The 21,328-nt window shown below is 47.7% G+C and overlaps 2 protein-coding genes across 2 annotated transcripts in view; one reads left to right on the top strand and one right to left on the bottom strand.

Moving 5' to 3' along the window:
- LOC144942428 (scavenger receptor cysteine-rich domain-containing protein DMBT1-like) overlaps positions 1-20,443 on the top strand; it is a 46,812-nt gene extending 26,369 nt beyond the window's left edge. The window contains exons 18-29 of the mRNA XM_078869301.1: positions 2,855-2,875; positions 3,067-3,210; positions 4,020-4,037; positions 5,517-5,828; positions 7,208-7,237; positions 11,617-11,807; positions 13,311-13,444; positions 15,024-15,150; positions 15,820-15,929; positions 16,902-16,998; positions 18,124-18,307; positions 20,268-20,443. Coding sequence (XP_078725427.1) covers positions 2,855-2,875; positions 3,067-3,210; positions 4,020-4,037; positions 5,517-5,828; positions 7,208-7,237; positions 11,617-11,807; positions 13,311-13,444; positions 15,024-15,150; positions 15,820-15,929; positions 16,902-16,998; positions 18,124-18,307; positions 20,268-20,443 — 1,544 coding nt within the window. The remainder of the gene's footprint in view (positions 1-2,854; positions 2,876-3,066; positions 3,211-4,019; positions 4,038-5,516; positions 5,829-7,207; positions 7,238-11,616; positions 11,808-13,310; positions 13,445-15,023; positions 15,151-15,819; positions 15,930-16,901; positions 16,999-18,123; positions 18,308-20,267) is intronic.
- The window catches only part of CZIB (CXXC motif containing zinc binding protein), a 379,487-nt gene that overhangs the window by 88,093 nt on the left and 270,066 nt on the right, over positions 1-21,328 (bottom strand). The gene's annotated exons all lie outside the window — the stretch shown is intronic.

Below are 21,328 nucleotides of genomic sequence, written 5' to 3'. Positions count from 1 at the left end.
AAGAAAACAGTCCTTGTATATGTACTGGTTGAGGGTGGGAGGAGCCAAGGTAGGCCCTGAATATTATTTTTGTGAGGTTCGGTGCGGCTGAAGCACGCTGTTAGGAATAAGCCTTTGTTGTGTAGACTAGGTGCGGATGATGTAACGGTGCGTGCAAATGGGACTGAGCCTTTTGTTATGTAGAAGTGATGTGGCTGAAATCGCTGCCAGCAAATTAGTCTTTGTTGTGTAGAATGGTTGACTGAGCCTTTGTTATGTAGAGGTGGTGCAGCTGAAATCACTGCCAGGTGTGATGGCATTGATGTGTGCCGACAAGGGAGGCGAACCATCTTTATGAATAGGCTGTGTTGGGTAGAGGAGGGTGTATGACACACATTTTACTTCTGCTATCTAACTCTAAATTAAACGAGTCTAATTTATAGTTTGTGGTGACTGTGCTCACTGCTGAATGAGGCAGTGCAATGTCTCATATTGGTAATGAGGGCTGTTTGACCCGACTTCAGCATGTGGGTCTGTACGGTTTGGTGAAACGGGAAGGTCAGGAACAGTTCAGATATCACTGCGAATCACTGTAAATAATAAAGATAATACTGATTTATAGTGTAACGCTGTATGCACTAGAAGTTGAAACCTCAATGATGGCTTTTGTCTGTTTTTCAAATGTCTTCATCATCAAACGGAGCAGCTTCCAATGGTACTGCTACAAACGGTAAGATGCATATCAAATCATCACAATAACATTTGATATTTGGGCCATCTCATAAAAGTGAGGCTGTCACGCAAGAAGATACTGTGATACATAGCCTGCAGTACTTTTGCATTATGGGGGGGGGGGAGCAATGTTGCTGTATGGTCTATTTTTAACCGTAACACGAACCCACGTGGCCTAACTTTTTTTCAAGTTACGGGATCTCCAATGTCTGCTTGTGAATAAAATCGAACACGAGTTCAGAGACTGTTACTCACAAACTTAGTTGCAAACATGAGAACCACAAACTGGCTGTAATAATGTGGACACAGAACATCGTTTTGCTACAAAATATCTTTCCAATGCCCTCTCTGGAGCAGCTTATACACCTGTAGTGGGTTCAACGGAGTCGCACACTTAGACTCGAAAGGCAGCGCATTTATTACTCAACACAACGGGGTAACTTCACCCCTTAACAAGACAACGATCTAGGGTGGGTGGTCACCACCCTGGCTAACTACACAGGTTACAAGGTAACTATCCACTCAGACCGGGACCAACAGAATACTGCCCGGGTGCACCTGCTGAAGACTTGCAGATCGAAGATCGTAGGCGAAAGGTTTCTTTTTTTTCGATTTAAAGCTATCGTGACTGCAGAGATTCATCTTCTTGGTTCTTTCGGTAAAGTCACGTAGAAGGGAAATAATAAAATAATAAAAATAAAACATTATCAAATAATATATTATGAAAATAATAAATATAAAACATTCTAAAATAATATATTTTATTATGTTTTATTTTTATTACTTTATTATTTCCCTTCTACGTTACTTTACCGAAAGAACCAAGAAGAAACGTTTCTTCCTCGGGGTGGACAGCCACGATCCCTCTCGTGGTTCGGCTTGCATCCACACTGGTGTGGCCGACTCCACCCCCCCGACCGCCAGGCCCCCCCTTTCCAGAACCTTCACGAAGAATCTCGGTTCCCATCACGTGACCCCCCGCAGTCCCCCTCTTGGGGCCCCTCCCTCATTCTAACCAGTCACGTGTCCTCCCGGGTCAACTAGGCTGTCATGGCCTTACCTGACCTTTCTTTCAGGTGTCACTACACACCTACACCTGATAACACCTGATGCACGATGGTGATACGCCACACACAAGCCATTTCAATCACAATAACCCCAACTATACATTGATATTTTTGGAATATCAAACGCTTTGTAGATAAGCTTGTAAGAGGTTATACATTAGTTCTAACTGTACATATGGCTGTCCTAACCCGTTGACTTTAATTAAGAGTCAATATGATGTCTGTAAGCTCGTGTATATCCCTTGATCCATGTGTTCCTCTTCCCGTCTCAATGTAATTGCAGCATGCAGAAGGGTACCGTACAATATTGCATTGGTAATCTCTTCCACGTGTTTCTCTTTCACATGCCCTCTCTGCCATCAGAATCAACTGCTACGCCCGGTAAGATCTCACGCGTTCTCGGTCGCAACAACTCCCAGGCTTTCCTGTTACTTTGTTCTTGTCATTTTAACGAGCTCTGTCCGTCTCTCTCATGATGGGGGCAGCGCAAAATAAAATAAAAAAATTGTCGTGCAGATGATTCAATATGAAGAAAAGTTGAGTAGAAGTCGAGTTGCAATTCTTGATGTACCCAAGAGACACGTGGCAAAATCGATCTCGCGTTTTAAAAACACTCGGGGAGACAAAACCCAGCTCTGAGAGGATTCAGTAAGACCCCCATGGATAAATAATGGAATAATCCTTGCTGCATCCACGCAATCTCTGCTGCACCTAGAGAGTATGTAAAGGACGTACGTTAGATGTGGGGGAGTGGGGACAGAGGGGATTTTTTTTACTCGGTTGTTAAATCAATAAGCTCATTGAATACTTCATGAGCAAATTCCAGATTGGAAAACGTTACGGAATCCATGGATTTCCATTCGCAAGAGGAGACCATTGTGTGTTAAAGTTTACATTTGCCAAAATCGATAATGGCCAGCGTATTAATCGATTTGTACTACACATCGCAATCATTGTTCGCTACTGGCAGACTAACACCCCACGGCACTCACATGGTTAAATAAAGTGAGAACAAATGCATGTTGGGAAGTGTTACGGAATCTATTCTTAATTTTACTCTGTGTCTTTTTTTATAGACCCCACAACTGGCTACTACGGTAAGATGTGCTGTCACTCGCTTCCCTCTCGCTTCCCACTCGCTTCCCGCATTTCTCATTCATTCGTACCTGATGACGGTTGCTTGTGTTGCAATCGAAACGTCGTATTCCATTATTTAGTTAGTTTTGTTTTTTCTACGTGACTTTACCGAAAGAACCAAAGAGCACGACGAGATTGTGTTTCTCTGCAGGGGTGTGCTACTTAAACCCGTGTCAGAACGGTGGCAGCTGCACGAACCTGCCCTACTACCCCTACTACCGGTGCTACTGCCACTCGTACTGGACGGGCACCAGCTGCGAATACTACGGTGAGAGGGCAGAGCCTGCCCTGCATTGTCTGCTGCCCTTGCTTCACACGCCGAGGTGTGAATGCAAGCGCCGCTCACACGAGCAGGCTTGCAATGCGGTACAATCATCATCATCATCATCCGTGATTTATCAGATGCTGGGGAATACCTCAAGCCGGCACGCATCTCATGTTCCTGCGGTGCAATTTAGTTCCATCTCTACGATCGAAAGCCTCTTGTGCATTGTCCTCATTGGCTGCCACTCTGTACGTAGCATCGACAACTCGCCATCATCCCTTCGATGTGTCTTACTCTTATTGACAGTTAATACAATGTCTCTAACTTGTGAATGTTTGTTGATTCACGTATTCCCCTTCTTGTCACTCGTAACTCATTTGCACGGTTGGAGGGGTCATGCAGAGCCTACCTGGTGGGGCATAAGAGGCACCAGAGGTTGCTTTTTTCCACTGCAGAATCTGAGCCCTGATGTCACATGCAACGAACGAGCTGAGGCTTATGTAGACGACATGGAGATGCCGGCTCCTCGCAGTGTACTGAGCGATGTCACGCACAATGAATGCGTCATTAGCCCCGAGCCAGATTTCAGATTTGTGATGAAGCCAGTGTGTCATGGTTCTCTCTTGGCATGGCAAATAGCCAGTGGAAAACCATCCCATGAGGACCCTGCACTGGCTTGGCTCGAATGTGCCAGTGGAAAACCAATAAGTGTAACCGCAAGCTTAAACCTCTCAATATTATTTTTAAAAAGTGGCAGAAAAGAGTACAAATATTACACACGAGAGTAACCACTGCCTTGTGTTTGTCTCTTCCCAACGGCGTCTCTCTGTGGCTAACAGGTTCTACTCCTTCGCCCGGTAAGATCTCGCACATGGCAGTTGTGACACGTGCCACACCCAAGCGGTCGAGATAACAGCAACCCCCGTAGTTATCGTTGTTTCTTTGATTTTTCACTCATTCTAGATAAGCGTCTAAGACGAGATGCAATGGCACTGTCTGTCGATCTGTCCAGTGAAACCCATCTTAAGAGTCAATATGGCAATCTCTCTCTACCCTGGTGTATGTCGCTTGATCCATGTGTTACTTTTTACTCTTTCTCAGTGTAAAATGCCGGCTCGCAGAAAACTGCGATGCAATGTTACGTCGATAATTACTGGCGCGCGTTTGTCTTTCACATGCCGTCTCTGCCATCAGCATCGCCTTCTATTCCTGGTAAGACCTTACACCACATGCAAAAGTCGTCTCGATCACAGAAACGCCCAAGTTAATTGGCTTTATATTGCTTTCCAAGAAAGGTTAAACGCTTGAACGCATTAGTACTGCTATTTAATTCGGCTGTGACTTCGTGGGGCATCATAACCCTGGTAAAGATCCGATTTGAAAGCAAGTTTAGAAGAGAATCTTCGTAACAATTCAAAATAGCCTTGAGTGCAGGTTGGAAAGTGTGTTGCCGTTATTTGACTGAATTTATTGAAAGCGATCCAAATCACGCTAAGAGTTGCCCGTGCCCCTCCCCAACAGAGCCGCTTTCCAAGCTGTGCTGTCTCTACGCAGGCTCTGGATGTACCGATTTAAGTGCTTAATATTTTAGATATCCTTAGCCCTGTGTTGTTGCCAGTAATTGGTGGTGACCAGGTTGTAACCATTAACTCGGTATACTTGAGAACCCAGTTTCGTCACAAGCAGGCTTGCCTGAATTTGAACACAAATATCTCAGGGGTGATCTCTCATGTGTCCATGTGTACACGGCAGCCACAGCACGGTTGGGGTTACAACCCAACTACTCACCTCTGGTGGGATTAATTTTCATAGGACATATCCATGCCCTTTTGTGCCACGGTCGAGGCTGTCAGGATTTTAGTTGCATGTCCGAAGCGCCATCAGCTCAGTGCTTTGACCTCCGATGCAGGCGGCCACCTGACCACCACTCTTGCCACCTTGTGCGACTTCGCGACACGAGCCTCTACGACTCAGGGGTGGGGGACGTCCGGCCGTACAAGGCCCGTGAAATCATTGGGTCTGGCCCTGCCAAGGCAACCGCAGGCGGGACTCGAAATTCAATAAATCTAGGAGCAAACCTGGAAAAGCAGTTGCGAGTAGCAACATCGTCAATACCGGCTAACATCACACGCCTCGACAAAGAGAAGCGGTTCCAGCCCATCACATTAGGAGCGAGTTAATTAAATGTTTGACCAAATATAACAGACTAATTGTTAAGTTGATAATTTTGTATGGCCCGCGAATGATGCTACAAATATCCAAATGGCCCTTGACAGAAAAACAAGGTTCCCCACCCCTGCTCTACGTTAACCAATCGCCCTGCCTGCGATGAACAGACGTCCCGGTCCGGCTGGTCGGGGGAGGCCGGTGCCAGGGCCGCGTGGAGGTGTACTACGCGGGCTCGTGGGGCACCGTGTGCCACGACAGATGGGGCCTGCGGGACGCCGAGGTGGTGTGCAACCAAGTGGGCTGCGGCTATGCCTTGTCCGCTCCGGGCGGCGCTCTCTTTGGGAACGGCAGCGGCCAGATCTGGTTGGACGAAGTCAATTGTTATGGCCACGAGTCTTCTCTCTCCCGATGCAACCACTCTGGGTGGGGTCGTCACGACTGCAATCACTATAAGGATGCCTCCGTCATCTGCTCACGAGGTTAGTGTTCGTTCGATTCAATTAATTCGACGAGTCACTTTGAAAGTTGTTACTGGTAGGAACCTCCTGGTTACAACAGCCCACAGGGGATTATTGTGTCCGTCCGTCCGTCGTGCAGGGAGGGGCTGGGTGGGGAGGGAGGGGCTGGGTGGGAAGGGTAGGGAGGGGCTGGGTGGGGAGGGGAGGGGAGGGTTGGGACGGGCTGGGTGGGGAGGGTGGGGCTGGGTGGGGAGGGGAGGGTGGGGAGGGGTAGGGTGGGGAGGGGCTGGTCACCCCGTGGTGCCCTTATAAAACTCAACGTTTAACCTACTCACGCCGGCTTGTGCCCACCCTCACAGTCGGCCATATTTGCGGAATACACCACGCCGCCGTTGACCCTGGCCATTGACCGAGCAACCCAACGTTCCTACCAGCTCCCTCCGCAGGAATGTGTTTTGGGGATGAGGGGGGGGTTAACATGTGGGGATGCATCTGCGGTGTAAGGGTCAGCACAGTGGACTTTGATTCGGTCTCCCGCTGTGGCCGTTGAAATGGCCAAGTTTATTGAGTCCTCCTGCGTCTGTTCACCCAGCAGTATAAATGTGTAATAGCACTTAGTTAATTGCATGGCCAGGCCTCTTGTGCAGCATGGAAGAGTTGGTCAAATATCCTCTCAAAGGGGCTCTTGGAGAGCTGCTAGTGAAGGCCTTTCCACCTGCAGCGGTGAGTGCCCAATTATTGCAGGGCTGCACCTTTACCTATTTACAAGATAAAAAAAACACCGTCCTTCGCTGACATTCGGGCACACCAGTAACGACAGAGAGGCCAGGTTCACGGGTATGTACTGCGACGCTGCACTTCTTACACTTTATCACGTCGGAGCAGGATGCCCTTGCCTCTTGTCGAACCTGCTCACAGGCTCATGGCTCAATTCGTGACCAATATTACGATTTATAATTGATGTTTGGGAAGATCGCAGAAGTAAAATGTGTGTCGTACACCCTCTGCCACCCGACACAGCCAATGAATAAAGTTGTCACGTAATGAACAAACATGGATAAGTTTAATACGTAGGCTTACGCGATCAATATCATCCATAACACAGGGGTTTTTTTTGTTAGATCGCGTTATGGACGGCCCCTAATGATGCGGACACACAGAAAATAGTTATGCTAAATATTCGTTTGGCACCACTTGTCCGAAAACACAATGTCAACATTATGTTCTGCAACCGACACCATAATATCCGCTGTACTTCTACCCGTGTCGCACTGGTCTCCGTGTAAATGTTGCGAATTTCAAAATGGGTGGAGCGCATTTGTTTAATCCAGAGAGCACGGTATGACGACGACTGTCATTTCTCCTTGTCGGTTACTCACACTTTTTCTTATCTTCCACAGGCAACACCACATCGCCCACCAGTGCTCCCAGTAAGACCTGTTGCATCACTCACGAGAGCACAGTTCAGCTTTTCAATGACAGTTATTCCCATAATTAGGTGTTTACACGCTTTGTTTTAACTCGCTCTCTCTGTTGTTGTCGTTGTCGTATCCTCAAATATCGTAACTCAATTTTAAGCCACTTCCCAATGTGGTATCGACTGCAAACTTGGTATACCTATGTCATACCGATGACAATACCATATTATATCATAAAAATTTTAAACTATCTTTTAACACACTTTCTATGAACTCTGTTGTTGTTGTATCCTCAAATCTTGTAACTCAATTTTAACCCACTTCCCAATGTGGTATCGACTGCAAACTTGGTATACCTATGTCATACCGATGACAATACCATATTATATCATAAAAATTTTAAACTATCTTTTAACACACTTTCTATGAACTCTGTTGTTGTTGTATCCTCCAATATCGTAACTCAATTTTAACCCACTTCCCAATGTGGTATCGACTGCAAACTTGGTATACATATGTCATACTGATGACAATACTATATTCTATCATAAAAATGTGTTTTAATCTTTTTAAACAATCTTTTCTATATGTTATGTTTCGGCTTGGGTCTAATTGTCCACGCTCAACTGGCGTTGGCTGTAATTGGCCACGGTCCCTTACGTTGTGGCAAGCTTCGGGGCCACTTCCTGGAGTCGTGGAGTTATCCCATTACTAGTAGGGTACATTTCATTCAAGTGTGTTTTTAAAAAAGTTGTTTTTTATATTACTTATTTTTGGGTAAGTTCGCATAACTAAAAATGTATCGTTAAAACCACCACCACCCGACACAGCCAATTAGTAAGGTTTGTCACGTAAACAGAACGTGCCAATTCGTTACTCGTGTAAAGACGACTTCGACGCACTTGTCTTGAGATGGTTTCTTTATTAAGGAGCCACGTGCTCGCACTCGAACAGGCGAAGACCCCCACTGCAACAGCCTCGAGTCTCCCACGCATCTCCCTTTTATACGGTCCTAGGCCACGCCCCATTCCCGAACCTTCTCGCTGGTTCTAGACCGCTCGCTCTACCAGCAGACTCCACTGTCCTCTTCCGTCACCTGGCCACGCTCCTATTCTCGATCATTCCCGTAGCCACTAGTCCATTCGTTTTGCAGGCTGACTCCCCTGTCATTACCTCCCGTGGCCACGAGACCTTTCACACTGCAGGCTGACTCTCCTGTCATTACCTCCCGTGGCCACTAGTCCATTCGCACTGCAGGCTGACTCCCCTGTCATTACCTCCCATGGCCACTAGTCCATTCGCACTGTAGGCTGACTCCCCTGTCATTACCTCCCGTGGCCACTAGTCCATTCGCATTGTAGGCTGACTCCCCTGTCATTACCTCCCGTGGCCACTAGTCCATTCGCACTGCAGGCTGACTCCCCTGTCATTACCTCCCGTGGCCACTAGTCCATTCGCACTGTAGGCTGACTCCCCTGTCATTACCTCCCGTGGCCACTAGTCCATTCGCACTGTAGGCTGACTCCCCTGTCATTACCTCCCGTGGCCACTAGTCCATTCGCACTGCAGGCTGACTCCCCTGTCATTACCTCCCGTGGCCACTAGTCCATTCGCACTGTAGGCTGACTCCCCTGTCATTACCTCCCGTGGCCACTAGTCCATTCGCACTGCAGGCTGACTCCCCTGTCATTACCTCCCGTGGCCACTAGTCCATTCGCACTGTAGGCTGACTCCCCTGTCATTACCTCCCGTGGCCACTAGTCCATTCGCACTGTAGGCTGACTCCCCTGTCATTACCTCCCGTGGCCACTAGTCCATTCGCACTGCAGGCTGACTCCCCTGTCATTACCTCCCGTGGCCACTAGTCCATTCGCACTGTAGGCTGACTCCCCTGTCATTACCTCCCGTGGCCACTAGTCCATTCGCACTGTAGGCTGACTCCCCTGTCATTACCTCCCGTGGCCACTAGTCCATTCGCACTGCAGGCTGACTCCCCTGTCATTACCTCCCGTGGCCACTAGTCCATTCGCACTGTAGGCTGACTCTCCTGTCATTACCTCCCGTGGCCACTAGTCCATTCGCACTGCAGGCTGACTCCCCTGTCATTACCTCCCGTGGCCACTAGTCCATTCGCACTGTAGGCTGACTCCCCTGTCATTACCTCCCGTGGCCACTAGTCCATTCGCACTGTAGGCTGACTCCCCTGTCATTACCTCCCGTGGCCACTAGTCCATTCGCACTGTAGGCTGACTCGCCTGTCATTAACTCCCGTGGCCACTAGTCTACTCACACCGTAGGTTGACTCTACCGTCAATACACTAGTACAGCACACCGGTGTGTTGGAGAGCAAATCCACAGCATTTACATTTGCTCTCCAACACACCGGTGTGTTGTACCTGAGAAACAAATAACTTGAACAGGGGCAGAGAGCTGATTGGCGAAAACTAAGCAGAATTTAGCCTGGATGGTGCTTGGATGGGCGACCAATACACGGACATGGCTCACCGTAGGGCTTGCGCGGTGGTCATCAGAAGGTAGTGAAACTTCCTGCTCACGCCAATGCTGGTGGAGGGGCCTCCACTTTAGCGAGCTCTATCGAGCACCCCCCTTAGAGAGTATTTGACCCACTTTTCCGTGCCGGCTAGATTTCTTGGAATACTCACACTTTACCCCCACCAGTAGCAGTGAGGTCTAAAGGAGTAAATGTTAAATTTCGATTTAAAGCTTTCGTGACTGCAGGGATTCATCTTCTTGGTTCTTTCGGTAAAGTCACGTAGAAGGGAAGTAATAAAATAATAAAAATAAAACATAATAAAACAATTCTCACGACGTTTCGGCCACAACGCAAGCAGCCGTCCTCAGGCGAAGAATGAGACATTATCAAGCTAGGAGCTTATATAGGTGTAGCGAGGAGGAGCGCCTTAACAAAAGAATGTGCATATGAAGAGGAATTTTAGCATACCAATGGACAATGCGTAGGAGGGGGGGCGGAGGGGTTTCAAAGTCCCATTATGCCCATGCATTATGCAGGATCAACAGCACCACGGGGGGGCGCAAGGAACAACGTTAATAAAGGAAAGGAATGTTAATGATATGTAGCTGCATTTACCAAACAACCACGTAGAAAACCAAAGTAAAAACTACATAAAAAAAAACTAAAATATAAACTGATACTTACTATACTCTACAATAAGCTGAGTTACTAACAACAAATAATAAATTACAATTCTACGTCGTAAGAAGTATATCATATACTTCCATCTAAACTTTATTCTCTTAGCATATACAGTACTATATACTGCCATAGATAAACCCAACATTAAATTATATACTGTATTGCTGTAAACAACCCTATACTTTATACATTTTAATATAACACTATGTATTATTCAACTCACCCTAATGTGTATCGAAACGGTTTATTACGTCCTTCCAATGATTGCTAAGCCTGAATCCATCTTCTCGGTTAAAATTGTCTCTGTGTTTGTATATGTGGATCGCCTCATGAACGAATCTCTCATGATAGCCAGATGGCTTGCAGAGAACCTCCGTCTTGGAGAAGTCAATGTCATGTGAGCCCACTGAGTTGTAACAGTGGTCTGCCACGGCTGAGGTGTTTGTCCTACCGTGTTTTAGATCAGCTTTATGTTCACGAATGCGGTCTGAGACGTGTCGTTTGGTTTCCCCAATGTAACTGCTACCACAGAGGCAACTTAGTTTGTAGACGCCAGGGTACTGTATGTCTGGAATCACATCTTTTACAGACGGTACCAGATCACGGATTTTATGTACTGTGTTGAATCGGACCTGGATCTTGTGTTTAATCAGGATTTTGGAGATCTTTTTTGTGACCCCAGCAATGTAGGGTAAGGTGATGGTCTTGAAAGGCTCCTCAACAGGATCCTTCTTAATGGTTGGAGTGATGGCTTTGCGGATTGTGTAGTCGGAGTAACCATTAGCCTTAAGAGCTTGGCGTACGTGTTTGAGTTCACTGGAAATGTGTTCATGGTCGGAGATGCATTGGGCTCTATGATATAGAGTCTTGATGAGGGAATTCTTCTGGGATGGATGGTGGTGGGAATCCGGTTTTAGATAAGCATTCGTGTGGGTGGCTTTCCTGTAGACAGAGTGGCTCATTGAACCATCAGGTCTCCTTTTGATTAGGACATCCAAAAAGGGTAGCTTGCCATCATTTTCGACTTCCATGGTGAATCTGATGGCTGGGTGTATGGAATTGATGTGGTCGAGAAATTGGTCTAGAGCAGGCCAGCCATGTGGCCAGATGACAAAAGTGTCGTCTACGTACCTCTTCCATAAGGTCGGGCGTAGAGTGGCAGTCTGGATGGCGTCCGTCTCAAATTTCTCCATAAATGTTGCGCGTGTGTCTGCAGGCAATAGCACGTCAAGGATATTCCACTGCAACTCGCATGACATGGAGCTGCTGATCCCCCTGAGCGAGATCTCATCGCGCGGGCTGTCCGTGTACGACATCCACCTTCAAGACCCGTCGTGCCGCGCCACGATGTACGGTCAATACGCCCGGCTCTACGTGCCGCTCAACGGCTGTGGCTCCAGGACGGAGGTAAGCTCAGGGATCAAATACTCCTCCCGAGCAAAAGCTCAGGCCATGCTCGGGAAATGTCACCTTGCTCAATAAATGGGTCGCATTTCACGCGGGAAAATTTCACACCCTTCAATTTCGCTTTTCCCGAGTAAGCAATTCCCCGAGTAAAAGTGGAGCTCGTTTAGAGGGCCCTAACTGGCTCGACTCGCCCCCATTATCGAGGTCAAATTTGCCAAAGGAAGAAGGCCGACTTTGGACCTGGCCATAATTGCTGCGATCAGTCACTTGTGCTGACGAGTCACACCGAGGCCAGTTTATAACGGAAGCAAACATATGGGAGCAACGCTGGTTTTCCTCTCCCCTGCCTGTGATACGGCATGGAGGAGATGCCCTACGCAACAGATGAGTAGCCTTCAACCGTCTCTTAAAAGTGGAGGTGGATCTGATGGCTGCTGAGATGCCCAAACATCTCGTGTCAAGCCAAACCTGCCGTGCCAGGAGGGCCTTTAGAACCACCTAAAGTATAAATTCAAGATGAAGACGTGTCATAGTGGCCAAAGCCATTGTTAACACCGCACCTCGCAAATGACTTGAACCCTCTGCCTGATCCTATAACTGTTGTTGCACACGTTCGAAGATTTGTCCGAACATTCTCCCACTCTTTACTCTTCGCTCTTCGACCTTGGTCAACGGACTCCAGGAGCCCACTCCAATTCCTGTCTCGACAATCATGACCCCCCCACCACATTCTCCACACTTCTCACCCAGAAAAGCCGATTTTGCCCAATCATATTTACAACACCTGCCTGCCATGGTCTCTTCAGAACTTCAGCAATGCGACAAAATTCCCAGCAGCCATCTCAGACACCTCTGCTAAAATGCCAGCAACTTCCTTTCGAGCATCCACCTATCCGATCCATACGGTAATACTTGTAGCAATTCCCGCCTCAAACGCCATTGTTCTTACACTCAGACTTAACTCTCTTATCCAAAGTGGTTTTCACAGCCCATAAAATGACCGCCCTGACGAAGCATTAACCCTCTTGACTTCCCTCTCACACCACTTGAAGGACTTTGCTACCTGCGCACACAAAGAGGATTCTGTCATCGTATAATGGTTAGCAGCACACTTAATTCCATCTCCCGGTGTGGCAGTTAGTACAACGGTGCAAGTTCCTTAAACCCCCACCCGCCTCTGTCCACCTGCAAGTTAAATGGGATCACCATAGGTAGGGTCGCGTGTGGTGGGGTAAAGTGTCAGGAGGTACTGCCACCTCGTTCCAGACGGTCTGGCCAGCGTGGAAGATGCCCTCTATGGCTAAGATGCCCTCTACAGCTAAGATGCCCTCTATGGCTAAGATGCCCTCTTAGGCTAAATACCCTCTACAAGCGCTGTCTAGAGCTCCCTCTGAAATAGGTTGTTCCGCCAGCAGTAGCATGAGCATGAAATTGCAGGGCTGCACCCTTACCTTTTACCTTCTGTGTGTCATTTAGATGTGTCCCTTTTGATTTGCCCCGCAGACCAGCGGCGACACCATCATATACATGAACACGGCCTACGGCTACGTGTCTCCAAACGGCGCCAAGCGTCTCCGGGTGCCCATGTTCTGCTACATGGGCTCGAGTGGCCGAGCAATGGCGACCTTCACCCCCAGGTACGGCTGCTGAGGCTGGTCAGTCCCCCCGGGTTCAAGGGCAGTCGCCCGGATCTTGGAAAATGCACGCTTTGCCATTGTTGCATGAACGAAATGAATGCAGAATTGATGCCTTGTTAATAGGTGTTCTATTTGGTGTTTGAACATCTTGACAACTGTATATTCTTTGCCGGGAAGGGTAAAGCCTTTAAATTCTTTCATCATCTTGATACACGCAAAAAAGTGTCCCATAGATATACACTTCGGACACTTTACATGCGCGGGTAATCATTCATATTCAGTAAAACCTCGTTATTTAATCATTCGTAATTGGGGATACTGCGGCGGCACGGCTGCGCTTTCAGCATACATTCAGTATTAGTAATACGCCACGAGCCGAATTGCCGTGCCGAATGGCCCAATGTCGCGTGCCACGACCGAAACCACAACTCGGCGGTCCAGTGGCAGCGTGGGTGGCGAGCGTCAGTGCAGACCCGTCGCTTTTGACCTTACCTTGTTTGTACACCCTGTTCAAGCCAACCCTCTCAGAAACGTCGTCCATACCGACGTGAAGAGGTAACGGAAAGGGACCGAAGTACAAATCCTACAGTCTGCGAGGCAAATCCAAAGTTTTGGATAGAAATGATGCAGGGTGTGTGTCAATGAGTACAGTGTGTGAAGAGTTTGAAAAACAAGTTTGGATTTATTTATTTTCTATTTCGGCAGGAGGCACTGTGAAGTACACCACTGTACATAATTCGGAATATTGGATAATTCGGCAAGGTCAGAGCCCCATATGTTTTGAATTAACAAGTGTTTACTGTATATTGCAAAGTGGATATTGTAACGTGGGCACAGGACGTCAATCAAATAGGCCTGCGATTCAAAATGATTTGTCTACTTGACCTTGGTGACGTTTCAGGCAATGGCCCTTCTTCATAGCACGTGTTGAATTTTCTTTGTTGTTTGTGTTTGTGCACGACTGCTCACGCGGCAGCGGTAGCAAGTAAATTGTGTTTGCTCAGGGACAAATGCTCCGAAAACATCAGTGTCGGACAGACTCAGACCACCTAACCTCTTATTCATTATTTTATGGTTATGGTACATTCCGGTTAGTGTTTGCATAAAATAGTTGACATGTTCCATAAACGCAAATTAAAATAACCACAGTAACAGACCTAAGTTGTCCAATTAACAAGTTCATTATCATACTAAACTGACATCTAACACATTGCAAGCAAAGGCAATGAACTCAGAAACGCAACTATGAATAGAACCTTGAACATACAGCTCACAAAAACACACAACTACGTGATATTACAAACGTCACTCGCAAAAGCAACTGTCTGGGCGAAGTGAAATCTCTGCTGTCCTGGAGACAACCTCTGTAACAACATTCGCCCATTACACCCACAATGCACAGCGTATTCCCCCTCAATAACAACCTATACACGTGACTGAATCTTCACGAAAGCGAGCTTCCTCTACCAAAAATGAAGCAAGATATGAACTAACTCGCCTGGTATACAGGAGGTGGTGGGTTTATTCGCGTGGTCCCCTACCCAGTACAGCCACTCACTGCCTTCCATCCTTGCTACAGGGTACAGGACGAAGTCAGCATGGGGCTCTTCGATCTTCGGGTGCGCTTCTACACGAACCAATTCTTCAACCAGCCCATCTACTCCTACCCATACGACATCGAGCTGGGAGAGCCTCTCTACGCCGAGGTGAGAAGGGCCGAGGTTGAGAACGAGCGGAGTGACCGGGGGAGGGGATGGCAGCAGTGGGTAGAGAAGTGTTCTTATTCTTAGGTTTTTTCGGTAAAGTCACGTAGGTAAAAAAATAAAATTAATAAAAATAAAAATCACGACGTTTAGGAGGCAACACAAGCTTCCGTCTTCAGGTGGAACCGTCACAGCACGATAGCTGTATCAAGTGACGGTTCCACCTGAAGACGGAAGCTTGTGTTGCCTCCGAAACGTCGTCATTTTTATTTTATTTTTATTTTACTTTTATTAATTTTACTTTTTTACCTACGTGACTTTACCGAACAAACCTAAGAATATGAATCCTTGCAGTCACGAAAGCTTCAAATCTAGAATTAGAGAAGTGTTCTTCATTGCAAGGCCCGTGGGCCACCGCTGTGTCCCGATGGCCTTCAGTGCGGCCCCTGATGTGCTGCTCCCAGCAATACAAAATGTGAAAACACCCCGGCCCTCCCCCCCCATCGTGTTGTCAAACTCCCCAATGGTTTCAAATGCGTGGCGGCCCTCGCGCTCGTGAAGTCTTATCAGCCAAAGTGCCGAAACACTGGGGGTAAGAGAGGGAAGTCGTCGTCGTCGTCGTCGCGATTTCTGCCGCCGATGACGAAGAAACGCGACGCGTCTCTCTGGCAGGTGGCGCTGACATCGGTGGCCCGGGACCTTCAGCTCTTCCTGGAGACGTGCAAAGTCTCGCCCTACCCAGGAGCGCCGGACAGCGCCTCCTTTTTCCTGCTCCGGAACGGGTGCGTGCAGATGGCTCTCTCCCGTTCGCGCGACTTGATCTGGTCGCGTTGAGCGAATGCTGAATTGCAGGCAATGCGAGCGATTGCGATTTAGAATCACAATGGTCCAATCCTTCCCCGCAAGTTTTTAAAATATTAAATACCACTTAATTGTTAAAGCTGATGGTGCAATTCTGCAATAAGTTCGTGGCATTGTTTTCTGTTCATCCAGCAGTTAGCCTCTGTAGCATGGGGGCGGGGGGTATTCTCATGACTTAACAATACTCAGAATAATTGTGCTGCTGCTGCTACATTGAGAGTATTTAACTGCTATAAATGTCCGCGTTTTAAGTCGCTTCGTTGAGCCATCGTTCGTAGTGAGGTCGCTTCTGAAAAAAAGCTATGTAGCTCAGTGAGCCTTAGCTGATAAAAACAAAAAGTTGCCAGTGCTGCACAAATAACAAAAACCTCGACGGCATTCGTCAAATACACTGCTCTCAAAAGAGAAAACAAAAACATGAACGGGGTAAAGTTCTGGGCGGTGGCCGTTCTCCCAGAAGTCACGTGACGTCCGTGTAATCACGCCCCCCCAACTCTGAACCCCGCCCCCTCTGCCCCTCGCGCCCACTGTGAAAACAGACGCCGCTCTTCCATCACTCACAGATGCGATTCAGGGGAGCACGGCGATTGGCCAGACGGTCACGTGTCGCAATATGTGTGTGTATTCTTTTTAGAGCGGTGTAAATCGACGAATCTTATTATTTGTGCACCACGGGCAACGCAGCAGAAATTTTTGTGGGTGTTGTTTGTAAGCGATGAGAGGTCTGCTACGAAGCAGGAGAGATCTCTATCAGGCTCATTATTTTACACGTGACATTTCTTTCTTTCCTTTCATGGCAGTGCTATTGGCACGTGAGTTCGTTCTTTTTTGCTACCCGCGACGAGGGCTATTGCGAGGTCAACCCGCCGCGTGCGTGTGGTCGGACAATGTAGGTGCCGCGTTGACCCCTCCTACAACGAGCACAACAGCGGCGTCAATGACCGGCGGCGTTTCAGCTTCAACAGTGTGGAGTTCTTCGTCGGAGCGCAGGTGCGACGCGGGGATTGGCGACGGGTATCAGTTAACGGGGTAGAATTAGATGCGATATGATCGCGTCGGAATCCCGGCACGTTTGTTTCTCCCGACGTTGATATGTTTTGCGGCAATCCGCCGAAGCCAAATTTGAATGAAAACTCTCTGGACAACCCTAGTTTCAAGTCAATGCCAACCTTCGTTTTAAATTAATCCGAAAATCAATTCTCACCCCCCACCAAATCACGTTACTTCTGTGTGGTCACATACCACTATAACCCCCCCCCTCCACTCTCCCCGCCACCTCCTGTGGAAACAGACGCCGTTTCATGCATCAGCGTCGAACCCCTTAAGTAGTCACTCCCTCCCTATCCTCATCTCTCCCGATTGATTTTCTCTCGTTTCTCCGTTAATTTCCCATCCTTTACCTCCAGTTTCCCATTAACGATCATCTATCCCGCCCTTATCGTTCCCTTTTCGTTTTCCATTCATTATAGCATTGATTCTACTCCCTTCACTGCTATGTGGCACAGGTAAACAGTTGCCACTGACCTCACGATAATCGGGATATAATGAAACGACAGACAACGTTGTCTCTGAAGGCTCGTTGTGACAACACCAGAAGACATCATGACGTGTAGCACTGTTAGTCACTGTCAAAGCAATGCAAGATATTTCAGATATTGAAGCCAAGTGGTTTAAACAATCCCCAGTCTCATCGGATCTGTCTATTGATAAATGAACCAGTGGGCATTCACGACTTATGCACTCGAGTAGAAACCACAGAGATTTGTGAGGGTACATAGAACATGGGTTTCAGTTAAAATACTGGTCATAGGTCAGACAAGACACTCTTAAAACCGGTGGACATGATTAGGTGGTCCCTGGCAGCTGTGCCTGTATATTGGGTAAGGAATGGATTGATGATGACGATGGTGATGATGGTGGTGAAGACGATGATGATGGTGAAGATGATGATGATGGTGAAGACGATGATGGTGGTGCAGACAATGATGATGATGGTGCAGACAATGATGATGATGGTGAAAACAATGATGATGATGGTGAAGACGACGATGTGGTCCCTGGCAGCTGTACTTCGAGTGATAACGACGACGACGACGACGACGATGTCCCTGGCAGGTCTACCTGGAGTGTGCGGTGCGCGTGTGCAACACCTCCGACTGGGGCTCGCGGTGCCGTCGAGGCTGCCTGCGGGGATCGCGGGCGGCGCGTGGCCTCGGGGAGGCGCGCGGGGACGCACGTCACGCCGACCACTCCGTCGACCTGTCGCAGGGACCCATCAGGCTGCGCAAGACTCGCGAAGGTCAGAGCCCTCGTCTCGCTGTCGCCGCAAGCTCCACCGGCCCCACGAGGCGTGTCCGGTGGACCCTGGCTGTCCTCCGAGCAGGATGCGACGCGTTTGCCGATTTGTTGCGGTGATTCGCGATTCGAGCCCCGTGGCCGCCCTGGTTAATACTGCGGGTTTGAAGCTTTCGTGACTGCAAGGATTCGTACTCTGAGTGTTTTTCGGTAAAGTCACGTAGGTCAAAAATTAAATTAAAATTAATTAAAAAATATTTAATTTTCATTAATTTTAATTTCATTTTTTACCTACATGACATTCAAATTAATTTAAAAATATTTTACTTTTATTAATTTTAATTTCATTTTTTACCTACGTAGGTAGGTAGGTAAAAAATGAAAATGAAATTTTAATTAATAAAAATAAAATATTTCTTTCTTAATTTTAATTTCATTTTTTACCTATGTGACTTTACCGAAAAAACCAAAGGGTATGATTCCTTACAGTCACGAAAGCTTCAAATCTAGAACTACCTAGAATTGCATTGCGAGATAAAGCAGCACGTGGATTAGAGAACATAACGCGACCATTGGAACCTCCTTTGCCAGTAGCAAAACATGATGATTGTTTTTTTACCCTTGTATCTGGCAACAAAACTGACACCTCTTTTTCATGGTGTAAATGCTTACCCCGAGCTCTCATACTCTGATGCTGCATTGTCTTTGAGTTGTGCGCCTTTTGGCGTCATCTGGTCCAACACCATGTGTGACTAGGCTCTAAGGAAAACTGTCTCGGGTGTGGACCGAGTATAATACTGCGGGTTTACTAACTGTAAAACTGCACAACGTCTGCTTTCAGAGTGGGTATTAAAGTGTAGGTCATGTTTTGATTTGAAGCTTTCGCGACTGCAGGGATGCATACTCTTTGGTTCTTTCGGTAAAGTCACGTGGGTAGAAAAAATAATAGATTGCGACGTTTCGATCGCCACACAAGCAATCACCTGAAGACGATTGCTTGTGTGGCGATCGAAACGTTGTGATCTATTATTTTTTCAACGTACATGACTTTACCGAAAGAAGCAAAGAGTATGGATGTTATTCGAAAGAATAGGCCATAGTGTGGCGGCGTAAGGGGGCAAATGGATACATTTGCCATTATTATTTTTATCACCTAAAAATTGCCCGATGGGTTAAACACGTGGCAATCATCGCCCCCAATACTGTGAACTTTACTAGGACCATGCTGTACAAAATGATGTGGTAAATCAAACGGGAGAAAAAGTCTGCCATTTGCCTCCCCAATTTACCTCCGCTGATCTTGCCATCAACTAGGGCACGTGCAATGCTTTAAAACGAAAGGCTTTTGTTACCCGTGTGGGAACAGAGAAGGCTTTCAGGTGAGCTAATCTAGGCCCCGAGAGAAGCGGTTGTCAGTAATGGCATTAAAACCAGGTTTTTATATATATAGTGAAATAAAGAGACTTTGTATTGTTTATACTTATGAGGCCGTCAATGTACTGGCTTGTCTGCCTTGTGCTTGCTTTGTTACAGCTGGTGGGTCCAATTCCGCTTCCGATGCATCCGTTTCCTATTGCTGCTTCTGCTATAGATTTGCGACTATTCGAACCGCTATTCTGCCGTCACTGCCTTCCCCGCTGTTGCTGATATTCATACCGTTCTCACGGCTGCTGAAGCCTCCAATCAACTTTCCCTACGTGGGAGGTCACCGATTCTCCTGTGCTGCCACCATGGTCTGAATCTCCCTTGACCCCTGCCATCAGTGCTATCGACTCCTTGTGCCTGTTCAGGTCGAGACACATGAACAGCATTAGGTCGTCGGCCCACCACCGACTGAATCTCTCCCACTCGATGGTTTAAGCGCACCGGTTTTTTCCACAGCATCTCAGGATGCGATCACATTTTTTGCACGTTTCATAAATTCACTTTGCATTGCATACTCCCACCCCCAACCCCCACCACAGCCTCCCTGGAGGAGCATGGCAGCGCTGGGCTGCCTGGCTGGACGGGCATGGTGTACGCCTTGGCTGCCACCCTGGCCGTCAGCGCCGTCTGCGTGGCCGCCGTGAAAATCTACCGCCTCCGCTCCGGAAGGATCCAATACCAACCGCTCGTCGACACCGATGCCTTCACAACCTGATGAGCCGTAGAATTGTATTCATAGTCGTAGTGGAAAATTTCAAGTTCTCGATTCAATTCATGGACTAAGCTGCAACATTGGTGTATCGATTAATTTCAAATAAGCCGTGTTCTTCAAATGATTTGTCAGGCATTTTAATCTCGGATTTCTTTTTTAAATACCAGTTGTTTTATCAATGCTTTATCTGTTCGTAATCATGTAGTTAGGGTTATGGCTTCATACTTGAACACTGCACATGCAGGTCAACGCTTGAGTGATTCTTTGTATTGGGAGCTGTCCTCAGTACTTTGTATTGGGAGAGATATTTAATAAATGGCTGACGGTCAAGCAACGATGTGTGCTTCTTCTGGACATTGGGGCTGGAGGTTCGTCCAAAGCATCTCCTCAGCGTTTCCCTCACCTGGGATTGAGGTAACACATTCCTGCGGAGGGAGCTGGTAGGAACGTTGGGTTGCTCGGTCAATGGCCAGGGTCAACGGCGGCGTGGTGTATTCCACAAATATGCCCGACTGTGAGGGCGGGCACAAGCCGGCATGAGTAGGTTAAACGTTGAGTTTTATAAGGGCAACACGGGGTGACCAGCCCCTCCCCACCCAGCCCCACCCACCCCCCACCCAGCCCCACCCTCTCCACCCAGCCCCACCCCCCACCCAGCCCCTCCCCATCCAGCCCCACCCTCCCCATCCTCTCCACCCAGCCCCTCCCCACCCTCCACACCCACGCGGACATTGACAAAAAAATTGCTCAAAAGGCTCAAGTAGTAGGAAAATAATCATTGAGAGGTGCATGACTACCTAGAATTATACCCTTTGGTTTTTTCGGTAAAGTCACGGAGGTAAAAAATAAATTAAATAAATGAAAACTAAATTTAAATCACACATAAGC

This window comes from Lampetra fluviatilis, chromosome 27, assembly GCF_964198595.1.
Source record: "Lampetra fluviatilis chromosome 27, kcLamFluv1.1, whole genome shotgun sequence".
Lineage (NCBI taxonomy): Eukaryota > Metazoa > Chordata > Hyperoartia > Petromyzontiformes > Petromyzontidae > Lampetra > Lampetra fluviatilis.
Note: the sequence above shows the minus strand (reverse complement) of the source record. Positions and strands in the feature narration are given on the sequence as shown.